Source organism: Ostrinia furnacalis, unplaced genomic scaffold (assembly GCF_004193835.3).
Source record: "Ostrinia furnacalis isolate ACB-3 unplaced genomic scaffold, ASM419383v2 OfSCF4295, whole genome shotgun sequence".
Classification (NCBI taxonomy): Eukaryota; Metazoa; Arthropoda; class Insecta; order Lepidoptera; family Crambidae; genus Ostrinia; species Ostrinia furnacalis.
The window spans coordinates 431,385-448,691 of record NW_021134534.1 but is presented as its reverse complement, the minus strand read 5'-3'; the positions used below and the strand labels follow the sequence as shown (position 1 = coordinate 448,691).

General features: G+C 42.8%; 4 protein-coding genes across 4 annotated transcripts; all 4 read left to right on the top strand.

The window, feature by feature from the left end:
- The first annotated feature begins 1,433 nt into the window (after positions 1 to 1,433).
- On the top strand, positions 1,434 to 2,895 carry LOC114359305 (uncharacterized). The gene is made up of 2 exons (XM_028313632.1): positions 1,434 to 1,461; positions 2,306 to 2,895. The coding sequence occupies exons 1-2, from the start codon at positions 1,434 to 1,436 to the stop codon at positions 2,893 to 2,895; spliced, it is 618 nt and encodes a 205-aa protein (XP_028169433.1).
- A 1,111-nt stretch (positions 2,896 to 4,006) lies between these two features.
- Positions 4,007 to 5,230, top strand: LOC114359290 (uncharacterized). Its single transcript, XM_028313607.1, has 2 exons — positions 4,007 to 4,205; positions 4,860 to 5,230. Exons 1-2 carry the CDS (start codon positions 4,015 to 4,017, stop codon positions 5,209 to 5,211), a joined length of 543 nt encoding a protein of 180 aa, XP_028169408.1. The 5' UTR covers positions 4,007 to 4,014; the 3' UTR covers positions 5,212 to 5,230.
- Positions 5,231 to 5,857: 627 nt separating this feature from the next.
- Positions 5,858 to 9,161, top strand: LOC114359289 (uncharacterized). The gene is made up of 6 exons (XM_028313606.1): positions 5,858 to 5,983; positions 6,084 to 6,182; positions 6,872 to 6,967; positions 7,257 to 7,408; positions 7,954 to 8,095; positions 8,980 to 9,161. The coding sequence occupies exons 1-6, from the start codon at positions 5,896 to 5,898 to the stop codon at positions 9,159 to 9,161; spliced, it is 759 nt and encodes a 252-aa protein (XP_028169407.1). The 5' UTR covers positions 5,858 to 5,895.
- Positions 9,162 to 12,678: 3,517 nt separating this feature from the next.
- LOC114359304 (uncharacterized) lies at positions 12,679 to 14,935 on the top strand. The gene is made up of 4 exons (XM_028313631.1): positions 12,679 to 12,764; positions 13,161 to 13,364; positions 13,838 to 13,954; positions 14,727 to 14,935. Exons 1-4 carry the CDS (start codon positions 12,716 to 12,718, stop codon positions 14,933 to 14,935), a joined length of 579 nt encoding a protein of 192 aa, XP_028169432.1. The 5' UTR covers positions 12,679 to 12,715.
- The last annotated feature ends 2,372 nt before the right edge of the window (positions 14,936 to 17,307 follow it).

Genomic DNA, 17,307 nt, shown 5'->3' with positions numbered 1-17,307 from the left:
ACTAAGGCCTCAGCCTCGAACTTAGCGGGCAGCGGCGCGGGAGCGGCGGCGGGGCGGGAGCGGCAGGATCTTATGCGTAAAATCAAATAGACCGGTTCTCGAAAACAGCGGCGCGGGAGCGGCGCCGGAGCGGGCAACGAGCGGGCAGCGGCGAGGGAGCGGGCAACGAGCGGGCAGCGCACTCCTTCTTTTGCCCACAATAAATCAAGCGTAAGGAATAAATTTGAATCGAAATAAAATTGTCGCCGTTGTACAGACATTTCGTTCGCGAATAAAAACAAATATCTCGACAACACAACCCCGAACACAACACTTCGCCGCTAAAGCGCCGCGCGAGCTGCCCGCTGGTTTCGAGAACGGGTCTGCGTTGCCCGCCCCGCTCCCGCGCCGCCGCCGCCGCCGCCCCGCTGCCCGCTGCCCGCTAAGTTCGAGGCTGAGGCCTAAGACGGGATTTTGCAAAATTCAATCCCTAAGGGATAAAAATGGGATACACGCGTACGAAGTCGCGGGCGGCCGCTAGTATCAAATACTTGCAACCCGATCGAGCTAACTGCGCACCTTATCGGAATGCGCCTCTCCTCCCACTTACCCGCACACCTCCCCGCGTTCGCCCCGTCCGTACCAGAGCGTCGATGTGACGTCACGGCTACCAAGTGCCCTGTTAACTCGACCGGGTAAACCGGGTTGTACCCTTGGACATTCCACAAAGGACTATGAACTTCGAACTCCTCCTTGTTCTCCTATTTTTTCGTTGCGGGTCCAATTACAGTTTAACTTTCTCCCGGGACTAACTTGTCCTTCATTGGTTGGGTTTTTGACTCAAGCTGTAGATCCTGGCTACACAGGAGTTGTAGCATAGTAGTGCTATGAGTTCCAAACTAAACAAAGTTCGTAGGTATATTATGTAGGTACATACTCTTGTTTACTAGGCTTTACTTTAATAATACGAGTACATACTGTTGTAGGTACTTATCATTATAGCTGAGGTTTCATAAACGAAACAATAAAAATGTTCATTCATAATTTTAGAAGTTTTATTTGACTTTGAAAATACCTACCCAATATTTAGGTCGGAAGTACGAAGGTAGTTGAAAAAAATTGTTTATCATTTCACACACTGCCAGATGTGTAGATATTTTAATAGAATATAGTAAAAACTGACCCTAGACCTTCTGAGACACATCTAAAGAGCTCGAAAAGTATGCAATTAGAAACCGGTCGGGTTTACTGCGCATCTGACAGCCGTGACGTCACATCTCCGCTCTGGTACGGCCGGGGTGAGCGCGGGTGAGTGCGAGGGAGAAAGGTGCGCAGTTACTTTAGCCGATCGGGCTGTAATTAAGCTTGTAAAATAATAATTAAAGTTCAAGTAGGTAATTTTTATTGTTCTTTCTTTTAACTACATAATTTAGTTTGTGTTGTTCCTTTTCAACATGAGGGCGTTTTTTGTGTTATTACTATGTAAGTAGTTTGTATTTACAATAAACTATAGATTTTTGGAGTTCTAGATGGTTCTATCACTAATACGGTTTTGGCTACTGTTGTCACTTAGGTAGGTGATTGTTAAAAATTTGTGAGTGGTGGATTGAAAAATAGGTAAGTAAGATATCATATCTTCTACCTCAGGATATAACTAGCGCTACTGGGCAGGTATGTACCACCCATTGTATACCGTTAAAATTATTAAGCGTCGCAATCCATATCGTCTCTTGAAGAAGCAGCCATCAGAGAATTTTTAAGTCACGCGCAGCGGAAAGAAAGAATTAAATAAGATAAAAAAGTAAATCGATATATGTTACTGATTCTGTACCTCTAGCATGAACAACTTTCGTCTTCGAATCGTTTGCGTATTCGACAAAATTCGATTCTCATCCTTCGAATTAAACGATAACGTGACAATGAGGGTTCTCGCGATTGAAAAATCCGCCAGATGGCAATACGTAGACGCGAGGTCCAAATGCTGCGTGATTGGTGGATTTTGACATGTCTGTCAATGTCATGTCAAAAATAACCAATCATGCAGCATTTGGACCTCGCGTCTACGTATTGCCATCTGGCGGATTTTTCAATCGCGAAAACCCTCATTGATTGTCAAAATTAATAATATAGTTTCGTGCAACCATTTCTCATACTAAGTTCACTTTACGACACGTTCACATTTTAGCACACAGCGCTGTTAACATACTAAATCTTTTGATGGCAATTCGAAGTCGAATGTTTTTCGTGCTACTGAGTCGCTCCGAAAAAGGCAACACTTTGCAAAGCCACTCTGTAAAGCTTTTAACAATAAAACCCCTGATTCCAGGTGGCATGTCCAGCTGCAACGACAACTGGGTATGGAAACCAGACTACTATGGCAGTATGAACTGGTACGATGAGAAGCACACGCACGTCATCATCAGCCTGGTGGTAGACATCATTAAAGACACCGACGAACGCATCCGATCAATCGAAACCCTTCGGCTAGACAATTTCCGAACTGCTAGCTTCGAGATTGGTTTCCTAAACTACGTCATCATGGAAGAGTACCGAAAAATGCTGGAATGCTACAACACTAGCGTGATTATGGACTGGGAGTTGTACGGATTTGAGACCATGATGTACATGGTGGAAGTAGAGGCCCATTATTGGCAGATAGATCATCTTCAAAGTATGCAGCATGAGATTGAAAGGAAATACAACATTCATTCAAAAATCGAGGACGCGCCGGGTGAGGCAGAGATTCGGCCGACGACCATAGACCCCAACTTCAAAACGAAGAAAACGAAGCGCACTAGGGACAGGCTGGGAGAGCAGATCGCTGTGTTTGTGGACAAGATGCACACCACGAAGAAAAGGAGCACCAGGTGGTGGTGGCCCATCGAGTACGGATGGGAGGTGGAGTATTATTGGTAGACTGGGAAGTTTTTAAACTGTTCTATTACAATGGAATCCAAAGACAACAACACAAGTTCAGAATACAAGAATAGTAAATCAAAATAATGTACCAACAATTGCTGCAAAAGCAAATTCTGGAGTTATTAACAGCAATAAACCAATGAAACTAATTATGGATATTCATATTTTTATTTGTTTTTGTCCGACTGTCGAGAACCCTGATTTCAGAAATTGTTGCTGACTGAACTTTTCAGAAAACGACAAACGCCCGCATTCACAAACATTACATGAGGTCTCACAGTGCGCGTGGTGACAACGAATCAAACAGAGCTCTATTCAACGCTGTGCGTTCGATTTGCTGCTTCACTTAAGCAAGTAAAAAGTATCGTTTGTGAATCCGGGCAAAACTGTCACAGATATTATCTAGCAGATAAATCTACGTAATCAGCAACCTTTATTATTAAGATAATGTTATTATCAAATCAATAACTGTCTGAAACCTTATCAGGCTCTTACGCTCGTATTTTATCACTGTCTGGCCACCTTGGGTAATGTAGTCCAAATCCAACCTCCACACAAGACTTTTCCCACCTCTCGGTCCCACCGCTGCAACTCCTGTAGGTATAGCCAGGATCTATAGCTTGAATGCCAATAAAAAAAATGCAACCAGTGAAGGTCAAGTTCGTCCCGGGGAAAGTTGCTGTCATGTGACCCGCAACGAAATTAATCAGAAGAACATAGGAGGAGTTCGAAGTTAAGGTTCGACTTCCCATTTTCTTTAAATTGGAGTTGTCCTCCTGCACTAGAGACTAAGTAAAAGACGTCGCATATATCAACCCGGAAAGGGATCGAAACCGTATCAACTCGAGGCGGTCAGTAATTCTTTGTATGAAACTCCATACTACAAGCTTCACTTATCCGAACCGTAACGTAAACGAATCGCCCCGCAATTGACAGCGCGCGAAAGGCGATGACAGCTCGCAAAAGGCGATACGATGTTGATCCCTTTCCGAGTTGATAAGTCTGCTACGAGCTTAAAAATGACCTGACGACGATTTTATGTTTCCAGGTGTAGAACCTTGAGCTACAATTAGAAAGTTTTCTCAGATTCCTTTAGCGGCTGTTAAAAATGACCTGATGACTATGATTTTGTTTCCAGGTGTACCAACCTGGAGCCAAAGGCCAGACCCACATGAACTCAGCCAGTCCCAGAAGTCAATCCTGGATGAGGTATCCTGGTCGGTGAAGCTGATGCTGCTCAGGGAATACTTCCCGCATCTGGATGAGACGAAGCGAGTCGGCGGGCAAGCCTATGTCAGAGTTAAAAGGTAGCTGAACTAACTGGTAGCTATTTTTACTAGGTTACGTTTGTGATTCTGTTTTTCGGTAGTGACTATTATCCTACTAATATTATAATCCTACTAATATTATAAATGCGAAAGTTTGGATGTCTGGATGTTTGGTACTCATTTACGCAAAAACTACCTACTGAAAGGATTTTGTTGAAACTTTACAGTATTATTGTTTATAGCCCAGAATAACCTATAATTTAATTTTATGACGATCTGTGACAAACTTAAATTTCACGCGGGTGAAGCCGCGGGCAAAAGCTAGTATTGAATAATTTTTAAGCCCTACTGGATACTACTGTTTTAAATGAGATAACAAAAACTCTAATGGGTGACTGAATTTAAAAAAAAAAAAAATTGCCTTCTCAAGAAGCATATTTTAACAGTAAAGAAATTTGTATGGAAAGGCAAAATAAAAGTACGAAGCACACTTATCAACCCAAAAACGGATCGTAGGTAACCGTATCAACTCAATGTGGTTAGTATTATTTGTATATGAAACTCCCACAATTATCCGCACCGTAGTAAACTCCTCGCCTCGCGGTTGACAGCGCGACGAAAGGCGATACGCTGATACCTTTCCGGGTTGATAAGTGTGCTGTGACCTTTAAATGTCATTATCTTTGTTCCCAGAGACATCGAATCCCCTCCAACAGACGACAACGATATGAAGCTCAAACTGTTTCGTCTAATGTACGAGACAGTCCGAGACAGCGACTTGAAGGTCAAGAGAGCTGAGCTCATAAACGCATACTACGTCAACTCCACCAGCTTCGAAATAGGTTATTTACTGGGTGATGTCACTGACAAGTTCAATATTATGTCTGACATATCTTCAACGCTGAAGAGACTGTACGAGAGCTGGAAGCCAATAGAACATATAAATGCGTACGAACAGATTGCTAATCAGGCTATTGAAATAAGTCATTTAATTGATATGATTAGAACGGTAAATAAGAGAGGCATGTCTCAGGATATGTCTTAGATTACAATGTTTGAATACGTGTTTTGTTTCATTGATAAATTCGCAATCACAGTGCAAGTCGTAAATTATAAGTAGTTAAGATCGTTTCCACGAAGACGCGCCCCACCATTCTTCCGCTAATGTTTGAATGTTATAGATGCACGCTAATTTATCAATGACGCTTGGATTGCTCGGATCAAACTCCCCGCACCCCGCGCTTCCTTCGATCAAAAATTGGTGGGGCGCGTCTTCGTGGATGAAACGATCATTATTAAATGTGGGCCAGTGAGAGTGTGCAAGAAACCGCAGAGTAAAAAGGGGTGATCGCTCTTTTCTAACCCCCAAACTTTAATAGTAGATACTCGTAGGTGAACTGAAAAGAACGGCTTGAAAAATGTTTTTAACTATCGACTGTTAAGTATTCTCTGAAATTCCTTCCGTAGACACGAAGCTAGCGACAACTACGGAGGAATTTCATAGAAATACATAGAAACCAGTAGTGTCGCTGCGACACATCGAGCGTCCGCTGTTGCCTCATGTCGTCCGTACCCTAAGAAAGTGCGCACATTACACCGATTTGGTATCGGCAGAGTAAATATGTTTTTTCTATGGTATCGGCCGATTCCTCATACAAATTAGAAGCCTTTTAAAAAGCCGTTGTTTGCCTATTAAATTACATGTAGCTATATTGAGATGTATTAATTAATGAGAAATTCAAAATTGCTAATTAAATTAGTAATTAAAATGGACGACACAAAATGGTTACTTAGAATTCTCATTTCGTTGATATTATGTGAGTACTTACTTTTCTTTGTTATTATTTTGAGTATATTTAAAAACTGCATAAACTTCAGTTTAGCTTGATCAATTGTTATCTGGACATCAACCTCCAGGTTCCTTCTCCCATACTTCCAAGTACCACGTGATGAGGCACAGACAGGACGACAACACCGGCTGGGGTGACAAGAAACAGATGATAGCCATATCTATAGGTAATTAAACAAAACATGTATTGTCTTTATTTCGTTCGTATGAGCCAAATAACGTCCACTGTTGAAGAAAGAAAGAAACATATTGCTATGGACATCACACAAGGACAAATCACACCACCACCCATGGTTCTTCCTGCCTCACGGCGTACGAACCGAATCTCGGGAGAGCGCGCGGGTACTTGCTCTGGCTGGGCTCCTTTCCCCGGGCGCTTTGCTTGACTCACACAATCAATCACACAAGGACAAAAAAGATTCGCTCGTTTCAGCCGAAAAACGTCCACTGCTGGACAAAGGCCTCCCCCAAGGATTTCCACAATGACCGATCCTACGCCGCTCGCATCCAGGCACCTCCTGCGACCTTCACCAGATCGTCAAAAAAAGGTAAAACTTAATATAATAGTTAATAAAAAAAAAGACAGAGGTAACACACATAAAACATAGCAATGGAAGAGAAAGTGAACTGAGCAATGCCATCCTGTCGCACAGCGATTCCCAGCGCAATGGGACCCCACTCAGCATATGCCGTGACCCACGGTGAGGAAGGCCACGACGCTGGTTTTCAGTGTGCCCCGTGCCGAATGGGAGTCATGTTGGACCAGTGGCGGCGTAGCATGGGTTGGCACCCGGGGCGATCAGCTAACCAGCTAGTTCTAGTAATAGAATTGATAACATTTTGTATTATTTTCAAGAAATGATCAAGGAGGCCCAAATGAGAATCCGGCAGATCAGGGGCATTATAAAGATGCATGACGACCGCATGGCTTTCGATGTAGGGGTTGTTTTGGGTAAGTTCATTATTATCATCATTCTCTTTTTCTTAGCAATCATTAACTTCGAACTCATATGTTCTTCTGGTTAATTTCGTTGCGGGTCCAATGACAAAACTTTCCCCCGGGACAATCTTGACCTTCACTGATGGGTTTTTATTGGCGGTCAAGCTTTTCTGATTTATGAAAATACGCAGTAATATTCCAATTTTATCTTCGAGAGTTGTTAAACTATTTTTTATGATTCTTTGTTCGTTTTATAAGTCTAATGTATTAGTTATAGTATTTTATTTAACTTAATTTGAAGGTAACATCCGCGAGAGGTACCGACGGATGTTCGAGACCTACAGGCAGTTCAATGACAAACACACTATGCGCTCGGAGTTCCATCCGCCCAGTATCGACCTCATGCGAGTGGCGTATTACATCGTGGCTATGCAGCTGGTGCACGAGATAGAGGTAGATCAAGCTAAAGGACGAAGCAAACTCAAATCATCATCGTTTCAGCCTAAAGCCCGGTCTGTGAGCACGTAGATTTGTCCAATGACCCCAAGCTACCTATCCTTATCGCTCGCGCGTAATTATATTGCTGTCGCGAGTCGCGACTGTGCGACGGGCGCCCGCAGTGAGTGTGCTCGCAGACCAGACTATAGGACGTCCGCTGCTGATGCTGAGCGGGAGTCCCTCGTAACCTCTCCGGGTTGATACGTGTGCTATGACCTTTAGACTTATGAAAACAGCGTGGGACGTCCACCTTCGAGGCCTCCCATATAGGAGTTTTATATAAAAGTGCAAGAAATGGAAGGCGCTGGATGCAGGCCCCTACCAACCGGGCGATGTGGAAATCATTGGGGGAGGCCTATGTTCAGCAGTGGACGTCCTGTGGCTGAAATGATGAACGTGAAGCTTACCGTATTTTCGCCATTGTTTTCTCGCGATTTAGATTGTCTTCTAACGCCATCTATGTGTGCACCCTGAGACTAACTCTTAAAATGTTATTGCAGCTTGACATAGACAAGTTGATTCATGTTCTGGAGACCATAGACAACGAGGATTTTAATCCTGACCCACGCTACGACACCGTGACGTCGACGAGGCGGCCGGGTATCAAGATGATTGCTCGAGCAAGAGAAGAAGAAGAAGAAAGTAAGTCTGTTATCAAGAAACAAAACAAGTCTGATGCCGTTTTCACCATCAATCCCTAATTTTTAAGTGACCCCTATGGTAACACATAACAGGATATATTCATAGGGGCCACCTAAAAATTAGGGATTGATGGTGAAAACCGGCATAAGTCTTGCTAAGATAAGTGTGCGCAGTATGGAGTTTCATACAAAGATTATTGACCGCCTCGAGTGGATACGGTTACGATCCCTTTCCGGGTTGATAGATGTGCGACGACCTTTAGTCTTTATTTCGAGACTTGACTCTATTTTCAAGACTAGGACTCGTTAGTCACACGAGTCCGAGTCCTTTCGAGTCTTCTGTCTTTTGAGTCCTTTCGCATTTTACTTAATTCAAAATACAGCTATGGATTTAGACGACTCAGTCTTTGAGTTCCTGCATTGCGCACCCTTTTGAGGTGAAGATATCGAACTCGAGTCGGTGTCTCCTCAAAAGGATGCGCGATACCAGTTCGTAAGAGCATGTCAAGATAAATGCTAAGCTGAGCCTATTGGCGGAGTGGCCCACGATTTTTTTTTCTTGTATATTGATTTTTGTTTATTTCTTGATCTGTAAAAGCGAAAGGTCACTGATTGATTGACTGACTCACTTACTCATCACGAAATCTCAGAAACAACAAGCACCAACAAGTGCTAGGAGTCTCAAATTTTGCATGGTCGTTCCTTTTAGAACATAGGTGCTCACTAATGACGGGATTTTGTAAAATTCAACCCCTAAGGGGGGGTAAAACGGGATCCACGCGTACGAAGTCGCGGGCGGCCGCTAGTTGTTTATAAATGTGCTTACTGTGTCAATATAGTGTTATTCTTTTTTATTCTATTCTTCTATGTTTCTGGTAATTCCAGTACAGCAAATGGCAGACGAGCAAGCTCTGAAACGGAAGATGAGGGAACGGCACCTGATGAGGAGACTGAACCTTGAGAGACAGCACACCACAGCCAAGAGGTTCGAGGGACAGTGGCCTGTAGAAGGCAACTGGGAACTAGGAGCCTATGGGGACATGGGGCTATATGCTGGTCATCAATAAATGCCAAGATTTTCATTGCATTTTTGATTAAAGTCAATATTCCTTCATTTGCATGGGCTATTAAAAATGGTGCTTAAAAATCGGCAAATATTAAAACAAAAAAATAAAAGACTAAAGGTTTCGCCAAACCAACGCGATCACACGCGATCAGCCGGCGTGCAGCGATGGCGACCAGACTTAAATGCATTGATCGCCATTGCTGCACGCCGGCTGATAGCGTTTAATCGCGTTGGTTTTGCCGAACCTTAATAAAAAACTTAAAATTTTACTCTAATGAAGCCTTCACATTTCATGTCTCTTAATCTTTCTGTCCTACCAGCGCTTCGTGACCAACATTTGACAAGTGTTGAGAAGAAGCGCGCGCCGCATCAAACTCAGTCACCACTGTCTGCCGGTTAAAATAAAAACGGTAGTAGGTACATAATGATTCAGGAGCAGTTCTCTATAGTGTACCTTACAAAAATAGGTATCAAGATTCTAATCATTACACCTACTTGACTTGACCTAGGAAGACTCATCGACAGCACCTTTGTTGCAGCTCCAGGAACTTGTCTAAAGCCGCCGACCGCCGTAAAGTACCATCTCTAACTGTTTTCTACAGGCTACACTTCGGAGAATGTGCGAAGGAATTACACGACCTAATTCCACCAGCCCCTTTCCATCACCGGGGAACCAGAATTAGAGTATCATCCCTACATTGTCGAAATTCCACCAGCGGTTAGGGACTTCGGGATTCCAACACAACAGTTAAGGACCATCTGTTCAGAGTGGGGATTCTTGGATGGCTCCCACTTGGAGTGCAAGTGCGGTTTTGTTCCCCAGTCGACGACATGATGTCGTGGCTTCCGTGCCCAAACAACTGCACGCAGGAAGATTTAATGAAGGCTACTGACAACGTCACTTTTGTGGCGGAGTTTTAGGGCTGACGCTGTGTAGGTTTGTTGTCGACACGACAAGAAGAAGTTAGGGACTGGAATTCGCTGCCTGCTGTTGTCTTCTCCGAGCACTATAATCCGGGCTTCTTCAAGGCGAGAGAGATTTAAATGATTTCTCAATGGTGCAAAAATTATGTGCTGTATATCCTGTAGGTATGGTATGGGAGTGCTTTAGGTATGGGAGCGGCACATGACGATGTTTTTGTAACGTCAAACGTCAGCTATCGTATCTACAGGGTGTAGTTTCAGTCAGGCACTGACTGAGTAGAGCGCTAGAGCCTAGAACTTTAAAATGCGTGCTAATAATTACACATAAAAATGTTATCGCTCATGATAAGAGGAAATTAAAATATTTTAGTCTTAGTCTAGAAAAATGTTGTTTACTTACCCACCGTTGTTAATCTTCTCATTAATAATATGTAAGTAAATTTTCAATATTTAGGTAAATTGCCGTGTTTTCTTCAATATCCAATTATACTAGCTAGGTCCATTCATCATCAATAATTTCAGCCACAGGACGTCCACTGCGACTCCCCCAATGATTTCCACAGAGGCCGGTTGGTAGCGGTTGCTACCTTTATGAGATCGTCGGTGCACCTTGTGGGTGGACATCCTACGCTGTGCTTTCTGGTACGTGGCCTCCCATCGGCCGTCAGTTCTGCGTACCTACTATGTACCCTGCCCATTGCCACTTCGGCTTGATAAATCATCAGGTTAAGTATTTCAGCGATTTTAGTTCGTTTACGGATCTCCTCATTTCTGATTCAATCTTGTAAAGAAACACCGAGCATAGCCCTCTCCATAGCACGCTGTGTAACTTTGAGTTTATTTTAAGGCCTAGAGTGACAGGCCACGTTTCCGAGCCGCATATTTTATTTTATTTATTTATTTAAGGATAGTCTAAAGTAGGACTCTCAGACATAGGGACAAAATGGCAGGGAAGATCAGCTCTCTCACGCTATAACATGCATCTCTCTTTTGAATTAAATGGCTATTTCTCATCGCCACGGTTCTCATCGTCACCTTCGTGGCGAATTTTATTTCTAACTTATTTCAACTTTTTGTAAACAAAAATTGTAGCGCTTGATGTGAAGATTGTATTCTCAGTAAATCAGGCAAATAGTGAGTCTCGTTTGGAAGCTTTAACGTTTTGAATTTTTTGATGCCACGAAAGTGATTCTGTACTTCACAGCAATAATTTTTTCAAACTTTACTACTGTAAATGACTCTTAAGTGTTTATAAAACATATATTTTGTCTTATTTTCATAGATAAATAGTAATAACATAATATAAATAGGTACCTACTTAAATACAAGATAAAATTTTACCGATTACGCCACCTACTAAGTTACAAGATTCTACGCAATTGGTTTTAAGGGTGACACTGGTGGCATTCTGAAATGCTAAAGAAGCAAAAAACGGATTATCAGTACCTCAATAAAAAAGAACTCTAACTGATTATCAGTCCCTCAACAAAAATATATTTTTTATTTAGGCCAGAGGGCCTCGTATTTTTGTTATACAACTTTTAAGTCAAACTTCAGATTAAATTTATCTTACAAACAGATACACACACAGTCACATATACAGACATGCATACAGTCACACAGACAAACAGACAACAAAAATACGAGGCCCTTATTTATTTATTGATGTACTGATCTCTACTTACCACGTATAATTTATTAGTTATTAAAATATTGTAAAAACATAAACACCAGTCACTATATTTTAAAATAAACCAAAGCAAGAAATCACTTTCGTGGCCTAAAATCACCTTCGTGTATAAAACACCACGAAGGTGATGCCACGAACGTGACGAAAATTTTAGTTTTTTATGAATTATCCTTAAATTTGAATTTAACGGTTCAAGTTGAATACTACACAAATAAGTCTAACATGTTAAGTTTTCAATGGCAAAGTTTCAATTAAATTGTTTAAATTTTAGAGGTAGAAAATATTGTTCAAGCAAGCGACGGTATGTCTATGGATAATCACAAAAAGTTACGTATTTTTTTCGCGGAGCGACGATCGACCTATCTCACCTCCCCAATGGTCGAAGCGCGACTTACGTTAACCGAATAGAACGCTGTGATTGGTTGCTGGTGTTCGGTTTAACGGCAATCTTGTATTATAACTCAAAATTTTAGGTACCTAAAATCGTGTGACCAACGTATTTCGCTTTCCCAATTCAAAATAATTATAAGAAGATATTTTTTTGACTATTGTGTGGAAAGCATATTTAATTACGATGATTTTAGTATATGCTGCACACAAATTGAATGAAAATTGTGAATGCAGTAACCAAATGTTTCATTGCAACCGAAGGTGTGACACGATGAGAACGCGAAAAATGACCCCGTTTTTTATCGTTTCATGTGATTTTTTCGTATTATTTTTGCTTCTATTACGATAAAATTTATTTTGTATGTAGCTAAATAGATATTTTATCATCTGATTTCAAAGTTATTGTTCTAACTTATACCGTTTATGAACTATTATTGTGTGACCATCAAATTTGAGTGTAAATGAGAAGTACCCAAATATTGCTTTCAGATTTGCCTGTATTATACGCCAAGCACGCGCCGTATGAGTCGAAGGACCGATGGCCACTGGAAATGTATAATTACTACATGGTGATCAGGATCACGAGGTGGATATGTACAGGTAGTAACTGTCTTCGTATTTTCCCTTTGAAGTGTAACTTTTGTATAAAGTAATAGAGTGGCAGTGGGCCGGGCACATAGCTCGCATAGCTGATGGCCGATGAGGTAGAAAAGTTCACAAGTGGCGACCACGAGCCGGAAGACGTAGTGTGGGCAGGCCTCCCACTAGGCTGACCGACGATCTGGTGAAGGTCGCGGGAGGTGCCTGGATGCGGGCGGCGTAGGACCGGTCTTGGTGGAAATCCTTGGGGGAGGCATTTGTCCAGCAGTGGACGTCATTCGGTTTATCAGGTCGTTGAAGGCCACGTACCGGAAAACGTAGCGTGGGACGTCCACCCACAGGGACCGACGACCTGATAAAGGTAGCGAGGAAATGTTTCTTACTATTAATTTACAGATGCAACAATAAAGCTAAGGCAAGCTACAAGAGTGCAAGAAAAGTACAAAAGTATGATCAGCTACGAGTTGGGCAACATCGCTGCTGGAATCCATGAGAAATTCCAACATATGCTGGACACATACCGCAAATACTCCAATATAAAACAACATAGAGACAACTATCACTATATAGAGACGATATTCAACGCTTACTTCATAATAAGTAAGTTCATTAAGCTTTCTATATCATCAACATCATCATTTCTTCACATGTAGTTCTCTGATGAACATAGGCTTCCCGGTTGGCAGCACCCTGCATCCAGCCCCTTCCTGCTACCTTTATTATTCCGAAAAAGTTCTCGAATTGTGACCGCGGGCTAAAAGACGTAGTGTGGGCAGGCCTCCTACTAGGTGAACCGATGATCTGGTGAAGGGAAGTACCTGGATGCGGGCAGCGTAGGACCGGTCTATGTGGAAAACCTTGGGGGAGGTCTTTATCCAGTGCACGTCATTTGGTTGAAAGAAACGATATACTAAAACGATGTGATGTGCTGAAACCAAAAGACGTCTACTAGACAAAGGTCTCCTTCAAGAATTTCTACTACACTGCCCACATCCAAGAGGGAGGGAAGGCCTTCCTACTTTCGAGTTTCTCGGTCTGTAGTGGCCATTAATGGAATAACTACCTTGTTACAGAGGGTGATTTTAATGAAATTCAGATGGAAAGAGACCAATACTACGAGGTCTTGAAACGACATGAGACGAAGCTGCAGGCTACTAAAAAACAAAAGAACAAAATACTGGATATTCTAGGTAAGTAAGTGATCGTGCGAACGACTTGTCGTGCAGGGGAAGGTTGAGGGCAGAAAAGCGCGCGGAAGGTCGCCCATGCGCTGGACTGGCCAGGTCAAAACCGCACTCAATGGTCCACTCCACGAGTGCACGAAAGGCTGCAGTGCGGGAGGAACGGATTGTGAGGCTTGCCACCGGACCGGGAGTGACGACCACGACCACTCTGCCAAGAGTACCGATTAAAAGATGATAGTTGATAGTGCACTAGTAAGGTATATTATCTGTGATAGTAATAAGTTAACGCACGTACCGGAAAACGTAGCGAAAGTCTTCCACCCAGAAGGTGGACCGACAACCTCAAGGTAGCAGGAAAGCGCTGGATTATTATGTGCCCTGCGCCCATGCCCATTGCCACTTCAACCTACTAATCCGTCGTTTATACTTGTAGGGCAGGGTACTCCTGCCCTACAAGTATAAACGACGCCATACCTGCCATGTAGCACGTAACGTAGCATGTAACGTAACCAAACTTCAAGTGAGTACGGCTCGTCCACGGTCATCGCGTATCTGGCTGCGAGCTCCTGAATCCTACTGCGAGCCGCCTTTGTGCTCGCAGTGATACCGCCACTCGGCGGGTCGCTGCGATATCCCTGCGAACCACGCGCGAGCAATTCGCAGCGGGCTCATGCCTATGTACTCACTTGATCTGATACATTACATGCTACACGGCTAGATGAGTACCCTGCTTTCGGATTTCTGTAATGTTACTTATTAACGATGTTTTTATATCCAGCTGATTTGAAGGCGAGAGCCCGTAGATCTCAAAAAGAAGATGGCGGACCGCAGTTCAAGCCACAGAAGAATGATTTGCGTAAAGACTTCAAGAAAGAAGAGGAGTACAAACGGTCACTGAGATACAAGAAGTGGGCTGAGAAGTGGAACAACTTTATACCTGAAGTGGAGGGGGTGGACATTGTGGAGGAAGCAAAGCCTAACATTTAATAGATACAATAAATCTTATTTCTGATTTTATTAAAATTCATCTTCATTTTAGCCATAGGACGTCCACTCCTGAACATAGGCCTCCCCCAATGACTTCCACATCGCACGGTTGGTAGCGGCCTGCATCCAGCGCCTTCCTGCTACCTTTATCAGGTCGTCGGTCCACCTTGTGGGTGGACGTCCAACGCTGCGTTTTCCGGTACGCGGCCTCCATTCCAGAACCTTGCTGCCCCATCGGCCGTCAGTTCTGCGTACTATGTGCCCTGCCCACTGCCACTTCAGCTTGCTAATCCGTCGGGCTATGTTAGCGACTTTAGTTCGTTTACGGATCTCCTCATTTCTGATTCGATCTAGTAAAGAAACACCGAGCTCTACATAGCACGCTGTGCAACTTTGAGCTTCTGTATAAGGCCTATAGTGAGAGGCCACGTTTCCGAGCCATAAGTTAGCCGAATTATTAAAATTACATGATCTAATTCCACCAGCCCCCTTCCATCACCGGGGAACCAGACGCAGGTTAGCGTACCATCCCTACATTGTCGACATTCCACCAGCTCGCACTAAGCGATTCGATAGCTAACACTTTTATAATGCGAACGGCTAGGGACTGGATTTTGTTGGCTGCTGCTTTCTATCCCGAACATTATAATCCAGGCTTTTTCAAGGCGACTGAATAAGCACTTACAGGGCCATGTACCACCCTAGACTGCCTGAAACCGCATGCATCCTAGCCATAACTGTGGGTTTAATTGATCATGCTCATTAAAGAAATATAACTCCCTACGACAGGGATGGCAAACGTTTAGGTTCAAAGTTCCACTTTTCAAAAATTATGTTTGGTGTAGTCATAGATGTGCCATAAAATAACAAGTTACATGTAATGTTTTATGACGAGTATCGTACACAAGAGCGCCACTGGCGAGTGACAGGGCCTTACTCTTCACCATTGGCACCCAAAGTGGGGGGCGCGTCCCCCATGGGAGGCGCAAAGACCTTTAATAGGGGGCGCGGGCCATCTGTGTACTTAAGTATAAAAAACCTGTCCTTTCCCGGGACTCTATCTATGCCAAATTTCATCAAAATCTTTTCAGTGGTTTAGGCGTGAAAGCAAGACAGACAGACGGACAGAGTTACTTTCGCATTTATAATATTAGTAAGATTAGTGAATTTTGTGATTGGTGGCGAGCCCTAAATGTTCGCCGTCCCTGCCCTACAGGATTCGAATCCGCGGTCACAACTGGCGCTATGCTACGCTTCATCTTAATTAAATTTCCAATTATTAACTGATTAAAATTGTAAATTATGTTAAAACTGTTCTAGCGATAGCAGTATATTCAAGTTTGCTCATAATAAAACATGTTTTTAATATTCATGATAGTTATTTCGACATGTTAGAAACAAGAAATGGATTTGAATTTTTATTTTACATTCGCAATATTTGGTGAGACGAAGTACCTACTAACTAACAGGGATGTTATGAATATTCGTAACCGTAACCGAAACCGGTATAATTTAACCTTATCCATAACCGAAACTACATTTATCCATAACACCCCAACTAATGGCTATAATTCTGTGGTAGTACCTACTTACAACGGTGGAATTTTGTAAATGCCACCTGAAAGAAATGTACTGATAAGTACTTACTCTTAAGTCTTAATACCTACTGTAAAATTTCACCCAATGAAAACATTCCTTTATTTTTAATAGTTTTTCCCGAAAATTTAATCGAACCGACTAAATTCTGTTAAAATTACACCCTGTACATTAAGCTTGCACTTTGAACTTGATAAGGTCAGTGATCGAACCGATTTTGTCGCGACAAGTCTTTTAAAAGAGATTTTGTTACACATAATTGAAACTATCGGAAAACGCAGCGTGGGACGTCCACCCACAACGTGGACCGACGACATCATAAAGGTAGCAGGGAAGCGCTGGAGGCAGGCCGCTACCAACCGGGTAACATGGAAAGCATTGGGGGAGGCCTATGTTCAGCAGTGGACGTCCTATGGCTGAGATGATGATGATGATGATGAATTGAAACTTACTGTCCGTGGTGCGTATATTTTCTTATTCTTAAAGGTTACACAGACCTTTGTTTTGAACTCCTCCCATATACATCTAAGACTCCTATATTTTTCTGATTAATTTCGTAATTTTGCGGGTCGAGCTGCAGATCCTAGCTACACAGAAGTTGCAGCGGTGGGAACTAGAGGTGGTCCCGTTTTTTAACAAATTTGATAAATCAAGTGAAAGGAACCATGAAATCTTTTTCTGTGTTGCTACAGTTTTGATATTGTGTTCCTTTAGTTTATAGAACGGAAGCAAACTCTACCATAGACAACAATGCGTTGGCAGTATTAGCGCAGCAC